Genomic DNA, 25,738 nt, shown 5'->3' on the forward strand with positions numbered 1-25,738 from the left:
TTGTGATCATTAGTCCATAAATAGCCCAAGGAATTATCTGAAGGTCATGACAGCATTTGACTGCTTGAAGGTTTACCCCAGCCACTGGATGGCTAGAGAGCCATAAGTGAATTGCCATGAGCTCTTTGGAGAAGAACAGCTTAAACATATAACAAAACCCACAAAGGTAACAATTGCATGTATGGGCACAGAGACGACCAGCTATTCTGTCCCAGGCAGTGATCTCAGCTGGAAAACCAGGCTCTAACCAAGTAACCTCTAGCCTCTGCTGAATTTAGGGCACCAGATCATGATGTCCTGTTAGCTCCAGTTCCAAATCCAAGAAGCAGAGCCCAGCCAGTCACAGGTCAGGTTCCAGCAAGATAAAGCTCAGGCATGTCCAGGACATCATATATAATAGTTGTGGAATGTCAGATCCTGTATGTTGGGAGTAAAGCAACAATACCTGAACCGGAAAGACAACATGTTCCTCCTCCTTACTCATTCCTTCTCTTTTAGTAACTGCTTGTTGGCAATTCCATCCAGGGTTTTACTTGCTTCCTGCTTCTTCTACTAGTTCAAGGCGGTTACAGGATGAGCTGGTGTTAACTTATTGGCTCCATCTTGGTCACCTGTAATATGGATGCTTAGAATGGCTTTGTCTGACATGAGTAACAAACCTTAAGTTTTCTTCACCCTTTCCACCAGCAGTCTTAGCGGGTGCTTTCTGCATTCTGCTGCCATGTATTTACCCAACTCCAACAAGATACACTGGGAGATCAGGCCAGCGCAGGCTGCTTGGCTGGTTCGTCCTGATCAAGGCTGAAAATGACGCAGAGAAAGCTACTGGTGCTCACAAACACCACACTCCACAATAAACTGTGTGTGGTGGGAATAGGGATGGTGGCTGGGAAGGCAGATAGCAAGCGGACCCAGGTGACTGGGGTTCTCTGAGACAACACCCTCTCAAGGACACATAAGGCATCCAAGAACCCATCTGATTATGTAGCAGGTAGGATTGGGGGAGAAAGTTGGGTGAGTTTGCACATTAATGCGAGTGTACCTTCCGTAATTCACATTTCTCAAAACATCGTGTGTACTGAAATGCAGCTATCCTTTGGAATCCACACTTCTCTGAGTTTTGTGATGCCGTTCTCTAACCCCAAAATGTGTACATCAGGGGAAAGTGCGCATAAGTATGCATACAACAGTGAAAACACCACACAGAAGTGCATTGTATTAGGGGGAAACTGTTTGGAAAACAGTGTGTTAATATAAGGCAATTGTGTATACGTATTAGGGGAAATTTATGCTAAAATGCTAAAGGAATTTTTGTGAGGACTTTTTTTAATAGAAAAAAAAACTATTGCACTGATACAGAATTGTAGCGTGCTGGATTTAAGATTGGAAAAATGAGAAACAGAGTATTTTAATTTATTATTTATTTAGCTGATAAAAATTCTACACCACTTGATTGGGGAAAACCTCAAAGCAGTTTACAAAAAAGATAAGACAATAAAACCAAGACAAATTTACAACCCTACTTTAAAACATACAAAAGTTAAAATATTAAAACACATTAAAATCACCTCAATTTTCTAAGCATCTGCGTAGACTTATCTAAACAAGACTGTTCTTAGCACCTGGTTGAGTGGGAACTCATAGGGTAAGGCAATTTCATTGGGCTTTGAGGCTTTGTATAGTAACAGCAGCACCTTGAACTTGGCAAATTGGCAACCAGTACAAATCTCTGAGCACAGGTATCATATGCTGTCAAACCAGTTGCAGTTGGTACAAGGCGCTTCTAGCCGTGGAGCCTACCTGAGCCTCCAGTGACAGCTGAATCCAGAAGGACCCCTAAACTGCGGACCTTCTCCTTCAGGAGAAGTGCAACCCACTGCAGGGAAGGCAACTGACCAATTTCTTGGACACGGGAGCTATTGACTCACAGTGTCTCAGTCTTGCTAGGATTCTTGCTCCGCTTGTATTTCTTCAAGCCTTTCCTCACTGTGCCCAGGCAGTGGCCCAGGGACCGTGCAGCCTCTCCAAATTCAGATGTTATGGAGCTGAGTGTCATCAGAATACTGGCGGCAGATCGCTCCAAAACTCCCATAGATATTAAATAGCAGGGGGACGAAAGGCCCTCTCCCAGTGCTGCTCTCTGGACTTGGTCCTGAAGGCAGGATTGGAACCACTGTAATCCTGTGCTCCCAGTTCCCATCAAGAAGCAACAGTAAGGTCACACTCCCCCTGTCCCACTCTCTGCAGAGGTCACCCATCAGGACAACTAGTGAAATGGACACAATTCTTCATCATTAATGGGGTAAGCGCTGGAGCTTAGGAAGACAAGCTAAGCCTTGGCAGCATTTCTTGTCCACTAGAGGACACTCCTGCCTAAGATACTGCCTTACAGAGATGAAGTGAGCATGCCAGACGCAAAGCGCTAGAAAATCTCTCCAGGAGCAAAGAACGATGAGGTGAGGCCTTTTCTGTGGAGAAATTTTTGAGACCCAAGTCCGATCTAGACTAGCCAGTAGGCAGCCATATCAGAAGTGTGATGCCTTCTGATTAACATGGAATCAGGCCTCCAGTGCTGAGATAGGACCATCAGAGTGAGAACACTGTAAAGCCGTACCTTTGAAATTGCCTTCTGTTTTCTAGCTGAAGTGGGCAATCCACCCATCAAATATAATCAATTAACTGATGAATCAATTAGTAAACAACTGCATATAAAAAATTGGACAAAATGTCAACATGGGTGGGTGTTTTTTATTGTTTTTTTAACATTGCAAGAAGTATAGTATAATAAATTACCAGACACAGCAAAAGCCAATGCCACCTCTCTCGTTCTCTTTCAGAGTGACACCTTGGCCTGGGAAGTGGTGAGGAACAGGCTCAGCAGCAGCCCACACAGGAATGCCAAGGAAGCAGAGCCCTTCCATTTTTCTGGAAAACGAACAAACAAAAACAAACAAACACAAAACAGTTGTGTTGTTGTTGTTGTTTAGTCGTTTAGTCGTGTCCGACTCTTCATGACCCCCTGGACCAGAGCACGCCAGGCACTCCTGTCTTCCACTGCCTCTCGCAGTTTGGTCAAACTCATGTTGGTAGCTTCAAGAACACTGCCAATCATCTCGTCCTCTGTCGTCCCCTTCTCCTTGTGCCCTCCATCTTTCCCAACATCAGGGTCTTTTCCAGGGAGTCTTCTCTTCTCATGAGGTGGCCAAAGTCTTGGAGCCTCAGCTTTGGGATCTGTCCTTCCAGTGAGCACTCAGGGCTAATTTCCTTCAGAATGGATAGGTTTGATCTTCTTGCAGTCCATGGGACTCTCTCTAGCACCATAATTCAAAAGCATCAATTCTTCAGTGATCAGCCTTCTTTGTAGTCAAGGCCAATTGATGCATTTTCTCCATTGATCCCTTATAAGTTCTTATATTTATTTCTTGCATTTATTTAAGTGTATACAGTGGTACCTCGGGTTAAGAACTTAATTCGTTCTGGAGGTCTGTTCTTAACCTGAAACTGTTCTTAACCTGAGGTACCACTTTAGCTAATGGGGCCTCCTGCTGCTGCTGTGCCGCAACTGCACAATTTCTGTTCTCATCCTGAAGCAAAGTTCTTAACCTGAGGTACTATTTCTGGGTTAGTGGAGTCTGTAACCTGAAGTGTCTGTAACCTGAGGTACCACTGTAAACCTATTTCAAAAATAGTGAATGTGAGCACTTACATGCTTGATAACTCTGCACCTTGAAAGTATTTTCTGCATCCCAGAACCAAAGCAACTCCATAAAATAATTGCCTAAACATGCCATCAACCCACAACTCCACAAATTAAAATTGGCTTTCACTAAATAATCAACTGTCACTATACAGGTTACAGACACTTCAGGTTACAGATGCTTCAGGTTACAGACTCCGCTAACCCAGAAATAGTACCTCAGGTTAAGAACTTTGCTTCAGGATGAGAACAGAAATTGTGCGGCGGCAGTGGGAGGTTCCATTAGTTAAAGTGGTACCTCAGGTTAAGAACAGTTTCAGGTTCAGAACGGACATCCAGAACGAATTAAGTTCTTAACCCGAGGTACCACTGTAATCCTATCTTCTTTGGCAATCACTCATAGCTGAGTAAGATTGTCTTCCATGAACAAGCTCTTAACAGTGAGTCCATAAGTGGCCGTGGAGGCCAATCCTGGATCCGCACATCCTTCGACAGTGGGGACATAGGTTTCCGGACAGGAGTTGATCACAGTGAGGGGTTGCCAAACGTGCCTTCCTTTTAGTACATTTCTCCCTTCCATCCTGAGTTTGAGTGTCTTCAAAGCCCATGACACTCGAACTCAGGACAAAAGGTATAAGCTGTTCTCCAATTGGAGGTATAATCCTTTACTTGTTTATCCAGAAGTAAGTCCCCCTTTGATCAATGGAACTTATTCTCAAGTATAAGATTACACATTAAAGCTCAAGTTGACCATCTTATTTAATATCTCCTTTCCAAGGAAGGATAAGTTCCTTTTGTTACAACTGGAAATATTTTATAGGTAGTTCTGCCTTTCTTTCAAGTGAGGTACATTGAACTATGTCAGCTTTATGTTGAAAGTAAGAGCACTTTGTTCAATCTAAGAATCTTTTGCTTCAGCTAATCTTTGCAATATGACTTTACACATGCAAGTTTAGAAACACATGACTAGAATGAATCAGTGCCCTTCTTTTTTTAGATTTGCATGTGAATCCTTCCCATACTATGCTTTAGATCCCTGTTGTAATTTCTTAATAACTCTAAACGGGCAGTAGTGTATCCAAAACAGAAACAGAAGGTAGCAGGAAACAAAAGTGGTCACACTCTTTCTAAGTTAAGCTTTGATTCACATGTTTGAGTGTGTGTGTGTGGTTTTCATGGTGAGTGATCCACTGCCATCTGGTGAGATGTTAACTGGAAACTCATCCTCTTCTGCTACATGAAGCTGGGGGGAAACATTTCCTCTGATGCAAAACACAATTATGGAGAAGGTCCCTGACAAGCTCTCCATTTCCCAAGCTGAAGATGGTTGTTTGCACAGTGAATGGAAGATCAGCTCTGAGAAGCATCTCTGTGATTCAATGCAAGCATGACATCTGAAGGAGAAGGCTGGGGTTGGGAATGGACCGTGGTGTGCTCAGAGGTGTGGCTTTGCCACCAACTGCACAAATATGGCCCAGCCCCTTCTGGAGCTAACCAACCACCTCAATATGTCCATTGTTTTCAGTATAGGAAAGGCATGCAACCACATAAGTGGCTGGAGGGGGGTTGTATATGACCCCTAGGCAAAAGGGTTTTGGTAGGAGTGGGCATTTGCCTCTGGGTGAGGAGTTGAAGGTTCGAATTGGTATTATTCTTGAAATAACCTGAGTAATGGTTCAGTTGAGTATATTTCCAGGGGGATGAGAAAGAGAGCAGGAACTGGCCTGCTTCAACTCCTACAAGCTAATATTGTTCTGCAGAGGGTCTGGAGGATGAGTGCCAAAAAGTTCTCTTTCCAGATCTATAAAGAGTGATAGGAAAGGAAAAGGGACATTTCCCCCTCTTTCCCACTCCAGAATTGTCCCCCACTTGCTATGTGGCAATAATCAGACCCCATTTTGAGCCCCTAATAGTATCATAGCCAAGAAAGATTTCAAGAAGATGGGAGAGAGAGAGAGAAACCTTTCTCTCCTGAAACCTTCCACCTCAACATGAGTGCCTCCACAGCACTTCAAAATCCCTGTTCTTAGGCTACTTAGAGGCCTGAGTAGGATTCATACCATTTGTGTTCCCACTTGGTATTTTGAAATTCTGTTCACTGTAGAAAACTGTGGTTGGTGAATATAATTGTATTTTGTGTGGCATCTTAATATAACTCAAAAGCAAACGAAATCTATAGACCATCAAAGCTGAGCTGGCAGCATATCAGCCACATACTTCCTAAGAAAATACAAGACTTTAAGGAAATGCAGCTTGATGCTGAATATTGTTTTTTGTAGTACTCATTTACAAAGCAGGAAATCTTCCTGCTATATATATAAATACACCGCCCCATTGCAATTTAGATGTAACTGCTGCAGCCTTTCCAAGTACCCCAAAGGAACTGCTAAAGGTAATGTAAAAAATCCTTTATTTAGGGGGAGAAACAGAAGAAAATCTGCTTCTTAAAGCAATGGTCTGCCAATGGTACCCCAAAGGAACTGCAAAAGGTAATGTAAAAAATCCTTTATTTAGGGGGAGAAACAGAAGAAAATCTGCTTCTTAAAGCAATGGTCTGCCAATGGCTTTTAAAATTCCTATATAATTTAATTATTCCAGTTCAATCTTAATTTCTTAGGTTTATGTTTGGCATGTCTATATGTGTTGCTGGTATACTGATTTTAATCTGAAAGAATGTTCCATTGACTTGGGGCTTCGTTACCGCCTTTATGTCCTCCCAAATCCTTTGTATTCCATGTGGTGATGGAGTCTTATAAATCTGCCTGTATAATGAAACTGAAAGTTATTTCAGTTGAGCTTTCTCCTCCGTACTTGCGTATTGCAACCAGAGACCTGCCTGCAGGAGCTATATGGCATGGCTGCTCCAGCAGCCTGGCTCTTCCCAATCACTGGGTTTTAAGAACGGCGTGCCTTATTTGAACTAGCTATCTTTTCATAAATCCAGATTATGGAAAGCTTTGTCGCTACCTCCCAACTCCCCCCACCCTTGCCTGAGGCTGGGCTCTGGGGTCGTTGGGCTGAGCAGAGGCATCCTTGGCCCACTTCTATTGACACATCGCTTGTCCACACTTCTGCTTGTTCTGCTGCTGAATGGGAACAAACATCAACTGGTTTTTCCGCAGACTGGGGTTTGCTCCGATTCAATGCTAAACACCAGGTTTTCCCACGGGAGGCAGTGAGGAAAACGAAAAGCCGCTCAGTCCTGTGCTCTCTAAGGTTGGAACAAGCAGAAGTGTGGACAAGCAAAAAGTGATATTTGTACTTTCCAAGTGCAGCCTTCATTAGGAGTTTAGAGGAACTGTGGGCTCAACCACACTTCCTCTTGCTCCGTGCTTCCTAGGCAAAGGTCCCGGCTTTTCAGGCATGTGTCCAAGTGGGAGGTTTGTTGTTGTTTTCCCTGGGAAAACATATGTTTTCCCAGTGAATCAGAGCAAATAACAATCAGGTTTTCTGCAGAGTTCCTGAGCCTAGAAAGTGTGGAGCAAAGCTAAGTGTGGATGAGTCCTAAGATAAGTAACCTTACACCAGGCTTCCTCAACCTCAGCCCTCCAGATGTTTCTGACCTACAACTCCCATGATCCCTAGCTAGCAGGACCAGTGGTCAGGGATGATGGGAATCGTAGTCCCAAAACATCTGGAGGGCTGAGGTTGAGCAAGCCTGCCTTACACCGTCCTTCCCAAGACAACCTTCAGATTCATTTTGATCATTTCATTGGGGGACTCTAATTTTTTTAATTACTAAGCAAGTTGCATAATGTCTCAATATTGCCGTTTTCCTTCAACAATCCATGATTGCTTTCTCTCTCTTTCCCCTGTTTAATGTTCCTATACATTTTACATTCTGTAACGTTTTATTTGTCGTCAAGTATAAATAAACTATATTTGTATCTCTTATCCGTAAATATAATATAAATGTAACTGTTAAGACCATATTCATGGAAGACAGTCTTCCTGGGCTGCACGTGATTGCCAAAGAAGAAGAAGAAGAAGGAGAAAATATAACAACAAATATTTCATGTATAAGAAGCTTCTAACTGAATTTTCTGTTGATAGAAAAACATAGACAACTGTGGTCAAAGATGTTTACTTCATTCTTCTTGCTATCAAAAGGGTTTTCCAGAAAAGACAGTTGATTGGTGACTTGATAATGGTGGATGTGCCCTCAGAGCGTGACAAAATTTTGTATGAATCCACCTCAAGGATTCGCTTCTAAGCATACTTACTATGAAGCTGGTCCTGTTGAATTCAATGGGATTTGCTTCTAACTACAGACTTGCATTAGATGTCGAAAAACAAAAGGTTCTAATCACATTTGCTGATTGCTTTTGCTTCCCCAGAAATGCTTCTTCCAGTTGTATTGCTGTCATTGGCTGCTATGCTGCAACAGTCCCTAGGAGAGGCAAGTGTCTTTAAGATTATAAATCTTAGACTACATCTGTCAGGCATGGCTTGGTCAGGGATCTGCAGTTACTTTGAGTTCCAGACTACACTTCTGTGTTTCTTACTGATCTTAACACTATTTCTATGCAATTTTGGTGTAGTGGTTAAGAGCAGTAGATTCATAATCTGGGGAACCAGGTTCGCTTCCCTGCTCCTCCACATGCAGCTGCTAAGGTGACCTTGGGCCAGTCACACTTCTCTGAAATCTCTCAGCCTCACTCACCTCACAGAGTGTTTCTTGTGGGGGAGGAAGGGAAAGGAGATTGTGAGTCACTTTGAGACTGCTTAGGGTAGTGATAATCACAAAGGATCCCAGGCCATACACAGAGCACTGACTAGGCCTGTTGAGTTTTGCCCAAGCAAATGGTGCATGTGTTGATCAGGGGAATGGGAAGCACAAAATTTAGACAAAAACAAGAACAGAGCATCTTTGCATGCAATAAGAAAAGCCCTACACTTCCGCTGTGAAGACAGATAGAAAGATTTCGTTTGGCTTCTTTGCAATCTCCTTATCCCCCTTTAGCTCACCTTTGACTCCCTGGTCATCCAAGGACCTCCTGCTGTAAATGTTTTGTTGTTGGTCTCAATGTTTCTAGCAATGCACTCCTCAAATTCTATTTTAGCACCCTTTACTTGGCTCAAGAAGTGCAAATTAGGCAGAAACACACTAAAAGGTGAACTCAACGAATACCTCCTGCACCCTTTAGCTGGGGACTTTGCTGGTTTGAGGGTGTTGTTTTATTTTTTTTTTTTTCTGCCAAAGCTTCTCAAGCATTGCCCTGCAAATTCACTTCCTGCAAATTCACTTCCTGAAGCGTCCTCCTCTGCCTTGCTTCACAGCCCCAGGGAGAGTTCAGTTCTTTCCTTATATGACTTGTCCCCATATGCAGCTGGGCTGGGTTAGATTTCTAGTGACACAGACTCTGCAGGGGTCGGCAAACTATGGTCCGAGGGCCGGATCTGGCCCAATTACCCTCAGGATCTGGCCTGCGGATGGGCAATGGATCGTGTGGATTCCTTCGTTAATTTTTTTCATATTTTTTTTCTGCGCCACAATTTTTTTGGGGGGTGCCATTTCTCCCCCCTCCCTCTCACACACCGCAGCATCTCCTCCTCCCTCCTCCTGGCTTCTCCTCGCCCTGCGTAGAGGAGGAAGGGGGCTGGGCTGAGCTGGCTGAGCACCATTTTGGGCAGTGCCTCTCTGGAGCCAGCCAGCCCTTGCGCCGGCAGCACCATAGGTAGGCAGGGGGAGGGGAGGGGCTGGGGAAGAGGATGGGGGAGAGAGAAGCCCCTTCTGCCGGCGTGCGCGCACGTGCATGTGCCCATGTGTGTGCATGCACGCACGGTCCAGCCCACCACAAGGCCTGGGGGATGTTCAACTGGCCCCCTCCAAAAAAAGTTTGCTGTCCCCTGATACAGACAATATCAAAGATGAGGATTAAGCATTCTGTTGTGTTCTATTGATACATCAACTATGCTGCTGTATTTTAGACTCATGACAAATGGAAGCATAATTTTTCAAATCTTAAGAAATCTCTGACACACTCCCCCCTTTTAATGTCAGGAACCCCAAGTGACTGAGATCAATGAAAAACTGCAGATGGAAATTATTGAACAAATCAATAATCTTAGGAGGGAGGTGATACCTTCTGCCAGCAACATGCTGAAAATGGTAAGTCCTCACTGCGGCATTGCAAGCAAACCTTCTTTCCTCCTCTCTTCCATTTTATGGCGTTTGGGACTTAAGTTTGGAAACAGGAGATAATGGACACTGAGCAGACTTCCGGGTTAGCGCGATCGGTTAATGGCGGATTCCCTCCGAGCTCCGGTGGGAATCGGCTCTGCTGAAGACGGGTCTTACCGCGCCGGCGACGCGGGGACCCTTAGAAACCGCAGGCGCGGAAGCCTGCGGACTTGGTGACTCGGCGGGCACCTTTAAGCGCCTTCCCCGACCCACGAAGAGCCTTTTTAAAGGCTACGGAGAGGGTACGGAGAGCGGCGTGGTGCTGTGAGTAGACCGCTACTTCAGTGGAGCGAAGCCGCGAGCCATGGCCGGAGAGCGCTGACTTTTTCCCCAAAATTTGGACTGGAAAACAAACAACCTGTGAGTAGAATGGAATTTGGACTTTAAAATTTTTACCTTTGAATTCGGCACAACCGGGGGATGTGCTAAAGGGAAGTCCACACCCCCCCTACCTACAAACGATCTAAAGCAAGGATTGGAGAACTAAGGTGGAGAGATTACTGTCTTTTTGGTGCTAGATAAAAGATATTTCCATGAATTTGACAGAAGAAGTCTTTGTGCTGGAGAGAAAGGGAGGAATTTTGGAAGTTTTTGTGTAACCCCTCCCCCCGAACCCGGGAGCGTCCTGTGTGTGTGCCGGAGGAAAAAGAACAAGGAGTTTGACAGCTGTCAAAGGAGCTGTCAAACGGGCGGTTAAAGTCAAGAACTTTGCTATTTAATAACTCTCTGAACTAAAGGTGTTACATTTGAATTGAGGTGGTTGGAAACAAAGTAGTAATAAACAACAAAGTAACGGATTGTTGGAAAAGGACTATTAAGCAATTGGAATCCCCCTAGGGGGAACTAGGGACATTACAATGGCTGCAGAGGGAAAATTACTGGCAGAGATAGAAAAAATGTTTTTTCTCGTGGGAATATTGCAAGAGCAGAGTACGGCTATGAATAAAGAACTTATGACCTTGAATTCTAAAACAAACAACTCTGCTGAATGCATAAAGGATTCGACTGATAAAAAATCTGCAGATGAACCAGAAGAGACATCTTTGGAATTGGCAGAGAGGAAAGAAGGAGTGGAGAAAGTACAGGTGGAAAATACCAACCAGAAGCCTATATCGTCAGAAAATAAAGAAGAAGATCTTTGGATTACAAATCTGCGAAAGATGAGGAAGATGAGGAAGGAAGTCCCTGGAGTACTTGGAATACTGGAATTTAAAAGAATAAAGAAACATGATCGGGACTTCCTCTTTGAGTATGGGAGAGCAGCTGACCTTTTGCAGCAATTGCTTTTAAACATTTTGGATGGAAGAAAATTTGATGTGACTGTGACAGAACTCCTTCGAGACCTGAGGACCAACAAAGAGGATTACCAACAAAATCGGCAGAGAGAGACTGACAGAGAATTGAAGGCCTCGGATGTGAGGAATCCGGGCTAGGAACTGTTTTTGTGGACATTTGCTTGGGAAGGGATGGAAACCGGGATAGGGAGGGAGGGGAGAATAGAATTTCAAAATTTTATGATTTTTGTATTTGGCCATTGTGACCTATAATTAATATAATAAAGGGAGAAATTCGTGGAAGGGAAGTTAGGTCGACCTTAGAAAAAGGATTTAATGTTTATAAGAGAATTGGATAAATTAAATGTGGACAAGTAAAAAGAGCTAAGTTTTAAAAATAATAATAATATGTTTAAGATTATAGATAAGAACTTGCTGAACTAATTATCGGAATTGGGATGTATGAAGAGGGGGTGGGGGGAAGTCAGGGAAAGAGGGTAAAGAAAGTAAGGGTATGAAATTGTATATGTGTTGTCTTTGTCTTTTTGTGTGTGTGTGTCTTTATAAAATGTAAAAACCCAATAAAAATTATATATATATATATATAAAAAAAGATAATGGACACTGAGCATGTGACATGTTCTCAAATCCGGAGGCCCTGTCAGCTAGGCATGGATTGATCTCAGGGTGACGTGCTTATCCCATATGGGGCACTGTTAGGAATTAAAGCATCACCAGGCACTCATTGAATATTCAAAAGCTTTCCTTGCGGAACAGATGATAAAAGTAGAATATGCAAAACATATGCTTATCCAAGCACAGCTCCCACTTTCAGCTTTGTGCTCAGCCTGTACTTTGCTATATAGGCCACGCAGTTACTTGAAGAAATCCAGCGTCTGTTTCAGTCTTTCTCTCTGCTCCACTCACAGAGCCCATTTACTGCTGCACTGCACTGCACTGCACTGCTCTCTCCTGCTGTCTCTCTCTCTTCATTTAGAGAGACCTCTCTGTCTTCTTCATTCAGCGAAGGAGCATTAACATGGTCCTGCTGGCAACGTTCAGAGAAAATTCGAAACCCTTCTCTCACTGCAGTGTTTATAGCAGCTTCCTAACACAGACATCTTCCAGCACTGTGTCATCACAGTGAGCTCACTCACACAAAATAGAGTCTGTAATGTCATATATCTCATGTGACCAAAGTTGACCAACCACATGAGGGCACAAGAGAACATAGTAGACTGAGCTGCTGATCCAGTCAAAACGCAAAGTGCTTTCTGTAAACACGCAGCAATATTCATTTATGCGTTTCCATTTCTGCAAATTAAACTACTGTATTTTTTAAAAAATAATTTTTATTAACCGGCCAATCAAATCAAATATCAAATCACATCACATAAATTCCAAATTACAAAGCCGAATTTTAAATTTTGTTGAGGGGACCCATATTTCAAGATCCGAAGGGGGATTCTGATAATCTTCTTGCTACTGCGTTAATGTCCAAATCAGTCCAAACAAAGTTTATAATTCTATCCAGTCTTATCTTGCTGTTTCCACATCACATCTTGTTCATATATTTTCTCTTTTTTCTTTATGATCTCTTCTGATAGTCTCCTTAAGCCGATAAACACCAATAATAATCCTGTGTGAATTTTTCCGTTCTTCCAATCCTCAAATCTAGGTGGTTTCCATATATCATTGCCTTCATAGATAACAGCACTCTTTCCATCATTAATTACAGAACTGTCGTTCTTAAGTCCCACTGAGGAGTTTCACTCACAATATAAAAACAGCTCTATTTCTCTATTTCTCCTCTCAGACTTAAGTCCTCCGACAGAACTCCCCAATATGGCGATGGCACTTTTAACTGCGTCATTCCAAAGCCCTTATACATTCCACGCACTTCTCAAAACATGCTTTGGTTCGAAAGTTTATCTCCACACAGCCTTAAATCCACAGCTTAAGTCCTTAAAACGACATTTCTGACTTGTGGGGGGGGGTTCTTGTTTAATCACATATAAGAAAGAAAGTAAGGTTTTTTCCCCCCTCCCCCATCAGTCCCTTTGCCATACCGAGTCTTGGTGTATCTTCTCGTGATTTATACTTGCTCCTTCGACTCTCCTTGTTTTATCAGAGATCTCTTCTGTTAGCAGTCTTTACTCCCCCTTCTTCCTTGAAACATGTGCATTCGCTTCATCCAAATTGTTTCTTTTGAAGTTCTTGCAGCTAGTGGCGCGGATCAGAGACGGCGTCCAGAAGCGCCGAAATCCCACAGGAGGGCATTGTGCCTAGTGCCCCCATCCCCACAAATTTGGAGGTGGTATAGGGCACAGCAGGCAAGGGCAGTCCCCCACCACAATCCTGGGGGGGGGGTAGGGAGGCTGTTTACTCCCATCACAGCCTCCAAATTACCTCGTGTGGGTCGGAGAGATGTTATTGTCAGCCATCTTCTGATGCTCCCCCTAGTGGCCCCCTAAACTACTGTATTTAACACACTAGCCGGGATGAATGCATGCTGCAAAGTCATGCATGTAGCCCAGCAAGTGTCGTCCTCTTTTTCTACAAAGTGAGTGGGAACACAACCCAGACACCTTGGGCACATGCTGCAAGTCACACAAAGAGCAGTGCAGGGTTAGGGTTAGCAGCATGTGAAGCAGGATATGTGTAGCACAGCGGACCTGAGTTTGCTCTGCATCCAAAACTACCCCCCTCTATATATTACAATAAAAAGTTTGTGAATGTTTATTCAAAACTTGCCAAAAAGTCCAGTTCATTTTGTTGCTTCTTCAAATATTTCATAAAAGGTTCCCATTCGTCTTTGAAGTCACAGTTATCCTTATAGTTTGTGTGTCAGTTTTGCCAATTCCGCATAGTCCACCAGTTTTTCTTGCCACAGTTCTTTCGTCAGGATTTCCTCATTCTTCCATCCTTGTGCTATTAAGACTCTTGCTGCCATTGTCGCATACATAAAAATATTTTTAAAATTTCTTTGGCAGGTCTTTTCCCCACTATCCCTAATAAGAAAGCTTCAGGCTTTTTCACAAATGTTAAATGGAACATTTTCTTTAGCTCATTGTATATCATTTCCCAAAACATTTTGATTTTACTGCAATCCCACCACATAAGGTAAAAAGTCCCTTCTTTTTGCTTGCATTTCCAGCATAAGTTTGAGCCAGTTTTGTACATATTCCTTAATTGTACTGGTTTTATGTACCATCTATACATCATTTTCATGTAACTTTCTCTCAATAGAGAACAATCTGTAAATTTTAAATCAATTTTCCATAACCTTTCCCAATCTTCCAGCAAAATATTGTGCCAGCCTTAACAATCTTGATAGCAGATTCACCAGTGTGCTGGGACGGCGGTTCGCTGTTTTATGAAACTTTAATCCCCAAACAGCCTTTAAGATTCCAATTCCAATTTCTGCTTCTGCTTTTTATTGGAGACATGTGTGAGCCGGATGGAAGCTGTAAAGCTGACTGTGCAGGTCGATGCGGCCCCCTGCTCTGCTGTGTGGGGCAATGAACCTGCATTTAGGGTGCTTAATTCTCTTCCACTAAAATAAGTGTGACTTCAAAGCCTCGACTGTATCATGCTCAGTGAAATTATAAAATGATTGGGGTTTAAGCGGTTTAAGGGAAAGGACCTGCCTACTATCTTCATTCAGTAAAAAGCTAAAGGTAGAGGACCCCTGACCATTAGGTCCAGTCGAGAACAACTCTGGGGTTGCGTGCTCATCTCACTCTATAGGCTGAGGGAGCTGGCGTTCGTCCGCAGGCAGCTTCCGGGTCATGTGGCCAGTATGCCAAAGCCGCTTCTGGCGAAACCATAGCAGAGCATGGAAACGCCATTTACCTTCTCACTCTAGCGATACCTACCATATTTTTTGCTCCATAAGACCCACCTTTTTCCTCCTAATAATTAAGGGGAAATGTCTGTACATCTTATGGAGCGAATGTGTGGTCAATTGCTGGCTCCCTTCCCGGCTTCTTGCCCAGGTCTCCATTGTTGAATGTTCTGCAGATGGAGGCTGTTTGTTCTCCAGTGACATGTGACTGGCTGATTAGATTATCTGTCTGGAAACTGTAGAAATGCTCCCTTATCTTTCCTAAAGAAGCTGCAGAACTGTGAGTTGAACCCCATAGAAATAGGATTTTTTCCTATTTGAAAAGTAAGCTCAACAACTTTGAACTGATCCTCAAAAAAGGGGCTTTTCCCCTTTGCAAAAGAAGCTGCACAACTGTGAGCTGATTCCTCAAAAAATGGGGCTTTCCCTCTTTCCTCCTCTAAAAACTAGGTGCGTCTTATGGTCAGGTGCGTCTTGTGGAGCGAAAAATATGGTATTTATCTGCTTGCACTTTGATGTGCTTTCAAACTGCTAGGTTGGCAGGAGCAGGGACTGAGCAACGGGAGCTCACCCCATCACAGGGATTCAAACCGCCAACCTTCTGAACGGCAAGCCCAAGGCTCAGTGGTTTAGACCACAGCACCACCCACGTCCCTCTTCATTCAGTATTTGGCGCTTAATGCTTAGATTCCAATCTAGCAAGGTGGAAGGTGGATCCATGTGGGGCTTGCATGTATGCACCCCAGCTGAATAGGGACCCCCACAGCACGGGCAGAGGAAGGGGGGTGCCGTGAGTGTGTCTGCCCCGGGTGTCATCCCTGGGGGGGGGGGTAACATCGCCGCCCTGCACCCTGGGAGCTAGCTCCACCTCTGCCCCACAGGTACCAATGGGTACAAGTGGGGTTCCCCTCTCCAACTCTGCAGCCAGATCTGTGCAACCCCACATTTTTAAAAAGAAAGAAAGCTAATCTCCTGCTTTTGAAGGAGAGCTGGGAGTACAGATCCAATCCCCATTCCCCACCAGTTGCCTGACTGGTAGGATTTTCCCTGTCGCATGGGAGCATGTGTCCAGGATTTATCTGCAGCCTGCCAGTTTGAGCAAATATGGGGCCATTCCTTTTGCGGCCGCTAAGCTGTGCTGTTCCTCACCCACAGAGTTGATCTGGCACCGTCACTGTACAATGCAACCTCTACTTACAGATGTAATCCATTCCGGAGGTCTGTCCATAAGTTGATCTGGGTCGCTGGTAGAAGCGTCGTTGTGCACAGGCGCATTCAGTGGCAGCGTGCTTCTGCGCATGTGCGCAAACGGCAGAAGCTGCTTCTGCGCGTGCGTGAATCATGGCAAACCCGGTATTTACTTCTGGGTTTGCCATGGTTGAATCAGGCCCAAGTAGAGGTGGTCGTAAGTAGAAGTTCTACTGTATAGCTTTCATCTTATGCTGAAGACACACCTCAGATAAGATATATTTTAGGACCCACACTATTCTTCTGATTGTAAATTGTTTAAACCTATTTTAGTACGTACTGTTTTTTATACGCGGGTGGCGCTGTGGTCTAAACCACAGAGCCTAGGGCTTGCCAACCAGAAGGTTGGCGGTTTGAATTCCTGCAACGGGGTGAGCTCCCATTGCTCAGTCCCTGCTCCTGCCAACCTAGCAGTTCGAAAGCACGTCAAAGTGCAAGTAGATAAATAGGTACAGCTCTTTCAGGAAGGTAAACGGCATTTCCGTGCGCTGCTCTGGTTCGCAAGAAGCAGCTTAGTCATGCTGGCCACATGACCCAGAAGCTGTACGCCTGCTTCCTCGGCCAGTAAATCGAGATGAGTGCAGCAACCCCAGAGTCGGCCACGACTGGGACCTAAGGATCAGGGGTCCTTTACCTTTACCTTTACCTTTAACCTGCCCTGGGACCTTACAGCTAAGAGTGGGAAATAAATCTTATAAATAGTAGTGGTAGTAGTAGTAATGTATTCTCTCTCTCTCTCTTGTTTACTTTGAAAAGACGTGGAGTGAGAAGGCTGCTGCTAGTGCTAAAAAACATGCTTCAAAATGTCAATTTAGAAACAGTCCCGAAGAGGACCGAAAATTGGGTGGTAAGTCAACTAGACATCTCTTTTATACTTTCTAAATAAAAAGTCCATGGAGTTTTCTTGGCAGGGATCCTGGAGTGGCTTGCCGGTTCCTGCTCCAGGTGGATCACGTTTAGTCAAAACTCTCCACTATAACCTGTCCATCTTGGGTGGCCCTGCACGGCATAGCTCATAGCTTCTCTGAGTTATTCAAGCCCCTTTGCCACAACAAGGCAGTGAGCCATGAAGGAGTGCTCTGGTCCATCGGGTCACGAAGATTCGGACATGACTAAACAACAAATAAAAAGTGTGCTAGCCACCAAGGGGAAACAGGGGGAGATTTTGAGCAGAAAATGGCCTGAGGGAGAAAGGGGAAGCAACCCCCTCACAATAGCTCCTCAATGGCAGGCAGTTACATATCTCCTCACAAGTCACATAGAGTTTCACCCTATGTTCAGGAGGGAGACAAGGCCTGTGTCCCCACTGGGTGTTAATGCATACTGGGCAGGGGACAGATCTGGTTTTTGCACGATTTTGTGCACCTCCCTCCACACATGAGCATTTTCAGTGTTATGCTTCTAAAATAAATCCCAGTGTTTCATCTCCTCAATTCCAATGACGACTCCCTGCCCCCCAGAAGTTCCAGAAATCTGGATCCAAACATAGGCATGTTTGCTAAGAAGACATTTGGACTTCTAGTTTGGTCCTCAGTAACAAAGAAACGAGCTTCTAGCTTCTGGTGTTCTGATCCATGAATGCCAAGACATTGGAATAGTTACAGATAGGTAGCCGTGTTGGTCTGCCATAGTCAAAACAAAACAAATTCCTTCCAGTAGCACCTTAAAGACCAACTAAGTCAGTTCTTGGTATGAGCTTTCGTGTGCATGCACACTTCTTCAGATCTGAAGAAGTGTGCATGCACACGAAAGCTCATACCAAGAACTGACTTAGTTGGTCTTTAAGGTGCTACTGGAAGGAATTTGTTTTGTTTTAAGACATTGGAATGATTGAGAAGAACTTGGCTAATGGCACCCCCTCCCACACATAATGGTATTTTTAATGGCATTTAATCTAACATGTGGCCGCAGTTTAAATACATTAGGTTACTATTTATTAGGTGTGTACACAGGGGGGGAAATCAGTTTGGTTCCAGTCTCAGTACTTTAGAAAGGAGTCCAAGTCCTCTTAGATGGATTCAGGGAACAATTTCGGATTGAGTCAAAGGCTTGCTTTGGTGAAACTTTGGGGTAGCTATCAAGCCGCCGGGAAACAATCAAGACAACATGATATCCCATTAAATAGCTAGAGAGACTCCAAGTTTGCTCAGCTTGGGTGGGCTCTGATGGTGCAACCTTGGCTTTTGAATCTCTGAAGCACTCTCAAGCTGTGGGTCCAGCCAGCTCCACTTTGGATCATTTTGGGCAGGACCGGCACCATTTGGGGGAGGTTCAAATACCGCCAAAGCAGGCAGCTGCAATTTGGTATTTGGGCTTCATCCAAAGTGGATGCATATCTCTACAACAAACTCTAAGGTGCTACTGGACAATTTTATTTTATTTTTGTCTACAATATATGTAACTTTTGGCTATGGTCTATGGCTGTGTGTGCATTGAAACACAGCTAGCTCATTCTTTCAGTTCAGATTGAAGTCAGTTGAGAGGGGAGGGTCACATTAAAATGCAGTACAGTGGTACCTCTGGTTACGAACTTAATTCGGTTCTGGAGGTCAGTTCTTAACCTGAAACTGTTCTTAACCTGAAGCACCACTTTAGCTAATGGGGCCTCCTGCTGCCGCCGCACCGCTGGAGCACGATTTCTGTTCTCATCCTGAAACAAAGTTCTTAACCCGAGGTACTATTTCTGGGTTAGCAGAGTCTGTAACCTGAAGCGTATGTAACCTGAAGCATATGTAACCCGAGGTACCACTGTATTTCATAAATGCAGCAGGATAAATATGGATTGCAGTCATGTGTATAAAGGTAAAGGTAAAGGGACCCCTGGCCAATAGGTCCAGTCGTGGCCGACTCTGGGGTTGCGGCACTCATCTCGCTTTATTGGCCGAGGGAGCTGGCATTCAGCTTCCGGGTTATGTGGCCAGCATGACTGAGCCGCTTCTGGCAAACCAGAGCAGCGCACAGAAACACCGTTTACCTTCCCGCCATTTACCTTCCCCCTATTTATCTACTTGCACTTTGACGTGCTTTCGAACTGCTAGGTTGGCAGGAGCAGGGACGGAGCAACAGGAGCTCACCCTGTCACGGGGATTCGAACCGCCGACCTTCTGATCAGCAAGTCCTAGGCTCTGTGGTTTAACCCACAGCGCCACCCGAATCCCAGTCATGTGTATACCCCTTCCCAAACCAGGGATGCAAATGCACTGGAAACAGAGTAAACACACACACAACCAAAATGTCTGTACATGTCCAAATTCTAGGGTCAGTTTTGTGGCTAATCTTAATGAATCTGCGCCAAGCAAAACAGAGGCCTCATCCAGACTTGCGCTTATCGTGTGCCTAGAAAGCTGGATCCAAGCATTTTCCTGCTTGTCCTTTCTAAGCATGGGCTCAAGCGGTTTTGCCATTGCCCCAGGAAAACCCCCACTTTAGCAATAAATAAGAGAAAATCCGATTGATGTTTGCTCTGATTCAGCAGTAAAGATCAGGTGAGGGGCGGGGTGGGGGTGCATGGGCAAGCCTGGATGAGCCCAGAGTTTGCAACTACATTCCTTCTTCTTACAGATGTGACCTGCAGTGAGACTCTGTTGCAATCAGAGACCGCCATGCCCTGGGGAGACATGATTGGAGCCTGGGCCAGCGCACAGCAGTACTTCAAGTTCGGCATTTTGCCAGCTGATGGGGAAGGAAGCATTCTTAGCTATACTCAGGTACAAACAGAAACACCCAATGAATCTAGGATGCAAGGCGGTCTTTTGGGAATAAAAATAACGTACAGAATATTTGTTGTTTGAGTAATGATTCTGTTATTCTACCTGTGTGAAGCTTTGGTAATATGCGTAGGCTGTGAACTATGTTCTGTCCGTGCTATGCCATTCGGCCCTCTCTGTGGGGGGCACAGGGGGGCAGGAGGGCTCTGAGAGCCAGGCCACCAGCAGAAGCAGCAGGCTGGTTTCCTACACTTTGCTTCATAATAATAATAATAATTTATTTATACCCCACGCATCTGGCTGAGTTTCCCAAGTCACTCTGGGCGGCTCCCAATCAAGTGTTAAAAACAATACAGCATTAAATATAAAAAGCTTCCCTGAACAGGGCTGCCTTCAGATGTCTTTTGAAGATAGGATAGCACCTTATTTCCTTCAGATCTGAAGGGAGGGTGTTCCACAGGGTGGGCGCCACTACCGAGAAGGCCCTCTGTCTGGTTCCCTGTAACCTCACTTCTCGCAATGAGGGAACCTCCAGAAGGCCCTTGGTGCTGGACCTCAGTGTCCGGGCAGAACGATGGGGGTGGAGATGCTCCTTCAGGTATACAGGACTGAGGCTGTTTAGGGCTTTAAAGGTCAGCACCAACACTTTGAACTGTGCTCGGAAACGTACTGGGAGCCAATGTAGGTATTTCAGGACTGTCTTGGCGGCCACTCCCGGTCACCAGCCTAGCTTCCACATTCCTGTTTTAAACAGTGATACTAGGGGGCATAATTATCTCTGTATCTCTGTGATACAGTTGTTTGTCTATGGTTCTGTTTGGTTCTGTTTTCTGATGGTCACCAATATGGCTTTTTCATTTTATTTTTAAGCTGAAATACATATTTCTCCCATGGGACTAACTAATACATTTTTAGTTTTGCTTTACATGTTCTTCCATATCAGTGATTGGGTGACAGTTTTCCGTTTCCCCCTCTTCTGTGTTTGATGCAGAGCGGACCATTCCCTGCCCTTTACCGACAATCATGGCGTTCCCATCCACATTCACCCAGCCACCACTGCTTAAGCACACGGCATGCTTCTCCCTCCCCTTTTATGTGTTCTCACAGAATCACAGAATTGTAGAGTTGGAAGGGACACTGGGGGTCATGTAGTCAACCTCAACAAAAGCATCCATGGCAGATGGCCATTCAAGCTCACCTCATGCAAGATTTATTTTTAGACATGATTTATTCATTTTTCCAAATCTTTGGTCTTTTCTCTTAAACTGCAACATATCACAATTACGGCATGTTGGATTTTTCATCTTTCAAATTCCAAAAATGAGGTGTGCTAAAAAGTTGTATCGTGACTTGGGAATTCAAAAGATATTTGGGTTAAATTAAGATAATTTAGTTTTTATTCGGAAGTAAAATGTGTGTGAAATTGCATAGAAATTGTTAAAAAAAAGATTGCCTGCTTGCAGTTATTATTCCTATATTCTCTCTCTCATTCATAGATAGATAGATAGATAGATAGACACACACACACACACACACACACACTTATTTTTATTATTTAGCATTACTTGACATTTTCAGAACATAAAATTAAAATCTCTTGGTTTTTCAAAAGCAATTTACGTGCTTCTTCATCAAATGTAGACTTACCAAGCTAAATGTTGTCCAATAAGAAAAATAATAGCAACTTTGAATTCCTCACACCCAAAAACATATTTTTAAGATCCCTCACTGAAGAAATTTGCAAAAAGGAAGTTTCATCCCATAAAACGAGGCACCCTAAATTTTCATATGACTCCCAACTCCCATCAAATCACCACCTTTCCTTCCTTCCTTCCTTCCTTTTTGTCTCAACAAAGAAACATTACTTAATATTTTAAACCCCATATATCCAAGAACTTTAATGGCAAGGGTATTTTCTTCCTTGCAGAATGGATTTGGCAGTTGAGAATCAGATGTGTTGCTCTGTTGTGTATCTAAAGAAGTGTGATAGTTTTATATGTACGCAGAGATGGAAACAGTGTAAATATTTAGGACTGAAAATGCATATTTTCTAGGGCTGCCAAATTCGCCGCAATTTTACCTTAGAAAATGGCCTCCGGGCAGAAAAAATGGCTTCCTTTGCAAATATCTGGGGAAACCCGGGCATATGGAACCCATATTGGAAATGGGTTTTTTTTTTGTTTTTTTTTTTGCCTTTTCAAGTGCAGAAAGTTTATCTTTTCATATCTTAAAGTGCTCAGTGTTCAAATGTAATTCTATATGGTTTCCTGGTTTGATGTGTTTCCCCTCTTATGTCCATAGCTCATTTGGTACAGTTCACATGAAGTTGGATGTGCGCATGTTCACTGCCCAGAAAGTGCCTCCCCTTATTTCTACCTGTGCCATTTCTGCCCTGGGTAACTATCAGTTTTGAATACAGTGTTCTTAATTTTCCCTCCATGAGAGCCCACATTTCATGCTCTTTGGCTCTGTGATTTCAGCGGGAACACAATCGGCAAACTAGCAGAACCCTACACAAAAGGCCCATCGTGCGAAGCGTGCCCAGACAACTGTGAGGATAAACTGTGCAGTAAGTTACTTATATAAAGCAATTTCTCTGGACTCTGAAATTTGTGTCAGATATAGTTAAGCACTCCAGAAACTTTTGTGAATGGAAGGCTAGTGGTCTTTCTAAGAGGCATCTATAGCTGTCTCACCACCCGGTGCTGAGAGCTGCCCTGGGGACTGAATCCCAGCATTTATTTACTGCCACAAATAAGGCTTTATTCAGAATAGACTTTGCAGGGGAGCAGAACTCTAAGCAAGGCCCATTGGGAGATCATTGCGAATGACCAAATTTCCTAAAATAAACTGGGCCTCTTGACCAGTTAATATAATAATAATAATAATAATAATAATAATAATAATAATAATAATAATAATTTATACCCCGCCCATCTGCCTGGGTTTCCCCAGCCACTCTGGGCAGCTTCCAGCAGAATATTAAAATACAATGATTCATCAAATACTAAAAGTTTCCCTAAACAGGGCTGCCTTCAGATGTCTTCTAAAAGTCCAATAATTGTTTATTTCTTTGACATCTGATGGGGGGGGGGCGTTCCACAGGGTGGGCTCCACTACCGAGAAGGCCCTCTGCCTGGTTCCCTATAACCTCACTTCTCACAGTGAGGGAACCAGCAGAAGACCCTCAGCGCTGGACCTAAGTGTCCGGGCTGAACGATGGAGGTTAAGACTTCTTTAGGTAATTAGTGACTGTCAGTGCCAACGCTGACATAAAATAGTTTGCATGAAAAAACGATAAATCACTTGGACTGTTGCAGGACTGAAGTCACAGAGTCAAGAGATAGATAAATGGCAGATAAAAGGAGGTGTGTTTTGCTTTCTGTTTCTCCTTTTGTATCTAACTTTTCTTTTTGTTTGATCTATTTCAGCCAACCCATGAAGGAATGTTGATTTTTACGACCGCTGTAAGGAAATGCTAAAACACTTCAACTGTAGTGCGGGAATATTGGCTGAATATTGCCAAGCTAGTTGTCACTGCCAGACAGAAATTATTTAACATGTACACATGAGTACCACAAGGTTAATTTTCAGAGGGTCATTCTTTCATTCTTCACCGAAAAGTATGGAAACTCAGCATTAAAAGGAAACTCTCCCCTCTAAAACTGGTGCATTTGCATGCTATTGATTTTTTAAAAAGAGCATTTGCAAGAATTGTTTGCAAAAAGAGTGACAGAAATATGTCAACCTCTGTGTCCACTTTGGGTTTAGCTTAATTTTTTTTTTAAAAAAACTATTATTATGTTTTAGAGAATGCTTCGAATACTTCAAAGCTAAATGTTTAAATATTGCAAATATTGCAAATATTGCACATATATCCCTACCCATCACATTCTAACGTTGCTTTATATTTCAGTTCCACACAAACTACTGTTTAGAATATTGTTCAGTAAGCTAGAAATTTGTTGTATAACTGCTTCAGATTGTGATTGTAATCATCAGGTGGTATGTTGTGGAACTCAACTTAAGTATAGCATTCCTATTTCTTTTATGTTTAAAATTAGAAAGTGGCTGCAATAAACTTTTAAACAAACTATTAGACATTCATTATTAAGTTTAATTTCCTTCTCTCATAGCTTTTCATCGGCTGTAAAAAATGATAGTAATCTTGCAAAATAAATGCATTCTCAAACTTCACTAATGGCTGTCAATGATCGCTCTTAATTCCCTACTTTTTAAGAACAAAGAATCAAGCATGGGTAAAATCCTGCAGCTAATTAAATGCCAAGCGATGGTATGAGTTATTAGGAGCATAGGGTAGAGGTAAAGGGACCCCTGACCATTAGGTCCAGTCGTGGCCAACTCTGGGGTTGCAGTGCTCATCTCGCTTTACTGGCCAAGGGAGCTGGCATTCAGCATGTGGTCAGCATGACTAAGCCACTTCTGGCAAACCAGAGCAGCGCACAGAAATGCCGTTTACCTTTTCGCCGGAGCGGTACCTATTTATCTACTTGCACTTTGATGTGCTTTTGAACTGCTAGGTTGGCAGGAGCAAGGACCGAGCAACGGGAGCTCACCCCATTGCGGGGATTCGAACCTCTGACCTTCTGATCAGCAAGTCCTAGGCTCTATGGTTTAACCCACAGCACCACCCACATCCCTTATTAGGAGCATGCTGAGTGCCAAATCAAAGAAAAATGGGCCAGAATGGGGCACCATTGCAGCAGTTCTTTAGGGGCTAAGACTTACTGTCAATGGCTTGGTGTTTATGACCCCAGGCACAACTGGAACTCAGACAGGAAGAAAGAAACCACATGAAACTCATGGTGGGATGCCAAGAAGCCATAAATATTATTGGCTACAACTTCCTAACTGACAAATTACAAACACAAATCATCAGGTCCAGATTGCATTGACCTGAGAACTCAGGTTTGAAACGGTTGATCTTCTAACAAAAATATGTAACTGGTCCCTAACATCTGTCTCATACCTGAGGATTGGAAAGTGGTCAATGTAACACCAATTATTAGAGCAAATGTGGGGAGGGTGTGGATCCTGGAAATCATGGCAGTTAGCCATGTCCTGTGGAAACTAGTGGAGAGTATTGTTAAGAACAAAAGAACCCCAAGCATATAGAAGAGCAAGACTTGCTGAAGTAGAACCAAGGTCTTACTGACCTTTTAGAGTTGTTTGAGGGTGTCAAGACAGAGGTGATCCACTTAGCATTGTGTATTTAGCCTTCAAAAAGCTTTCAACAAAAGTACCTCACCAAAGACTCCTGAATAAGCTAAGCAGTCATGGGATAAGAAGCAAAGTGGCCCAGGAACGTCCTAAGTAACATGAAGCAGAGAGTAGGAACAATTGCACAGGTCTCCCAGGGAAAGGATGTGGAAAGCAGAGTCCTCCAAAAGTTGGCACTGGGACCTGTGCTTCTTAACTTGTTTGTTAATGTTCTTGAGTTAGAACAGGCATTCCCAACCTGAGGCCCTCCAGATGTTCTGGCCTACAACTCCCATGATCCCTAGCTAACAGGACCAGTGGTCAGGGATGATGGGAATTGTAGTCCAAAACATCTGGAGGGCCGAAGGTTGGGGATGCCTGAGTTACAAGTTACCAGTGAGGTAGACAACTTTGATTTCCAGTTTAGAAAAAAGTAAGGAAGGTAGTGGCTGATAACATTTTGGCTTGGTAGGGTTGCAGTTTTTAACCTTGATTTTTTCATTACAAAAGGACTTGTGTACCCAGGCACAGAAATCCCCACACAACCTGACTTTATTATTA

The 25,738-nt window shown here is 43.7% G+C and overlaps 2 protein-coding genes across 2 annotated transcripts in view; one reads left to right on the forward strand and one right to left on the reverse strand.

Annotated features, from left to right (window-relative positions):
• The window catches only part of MCM3 (minichromosome maintenance complex component 3), a 368,003-nt gene that overhangs the window by 134,794 nt on the left and 207,471 nt on the right, over nt 1-25,738 (reverse strand). The gene's annotated exons all lie outside the window — the stretch shown is intronic.
• Nucleotides 880-24,059, forward strand: LOC309338636 (cysteine-rich venom protein-like; the record flags this gene model as incomplete). Its single annotated transcript, XM_081855965.1, has 8 exons — nt 880-915; nt 2,838-2,861; nt 9,702-9,809; nt 17,007-17,097; nt 19,812-19,957; nt 22,259-22,353; nt 22,438-22,526; nt 23,389-24,059. The coding sequence occupies 8 exons, from the start codon at nt 880-882 to the stop codon at nt 23,397-23,399; spliced, it is 600 nt and encodes a 199-aa protein (XP_081712091.1). The 3' UTR covers nt 23,400-24,059.

Source organism: Podarcis erhardii (genome assembly GCF_964252035.2).
Source record: "Podarcis erhardii genome assembly, chromosome: 3".
Taxonomy (NCBI): Eukaryota; Metazoa; Chordata; class Lepidosauria; order Squamata; family Lacertidae; genus Podarcis; species Podarcis erhardii.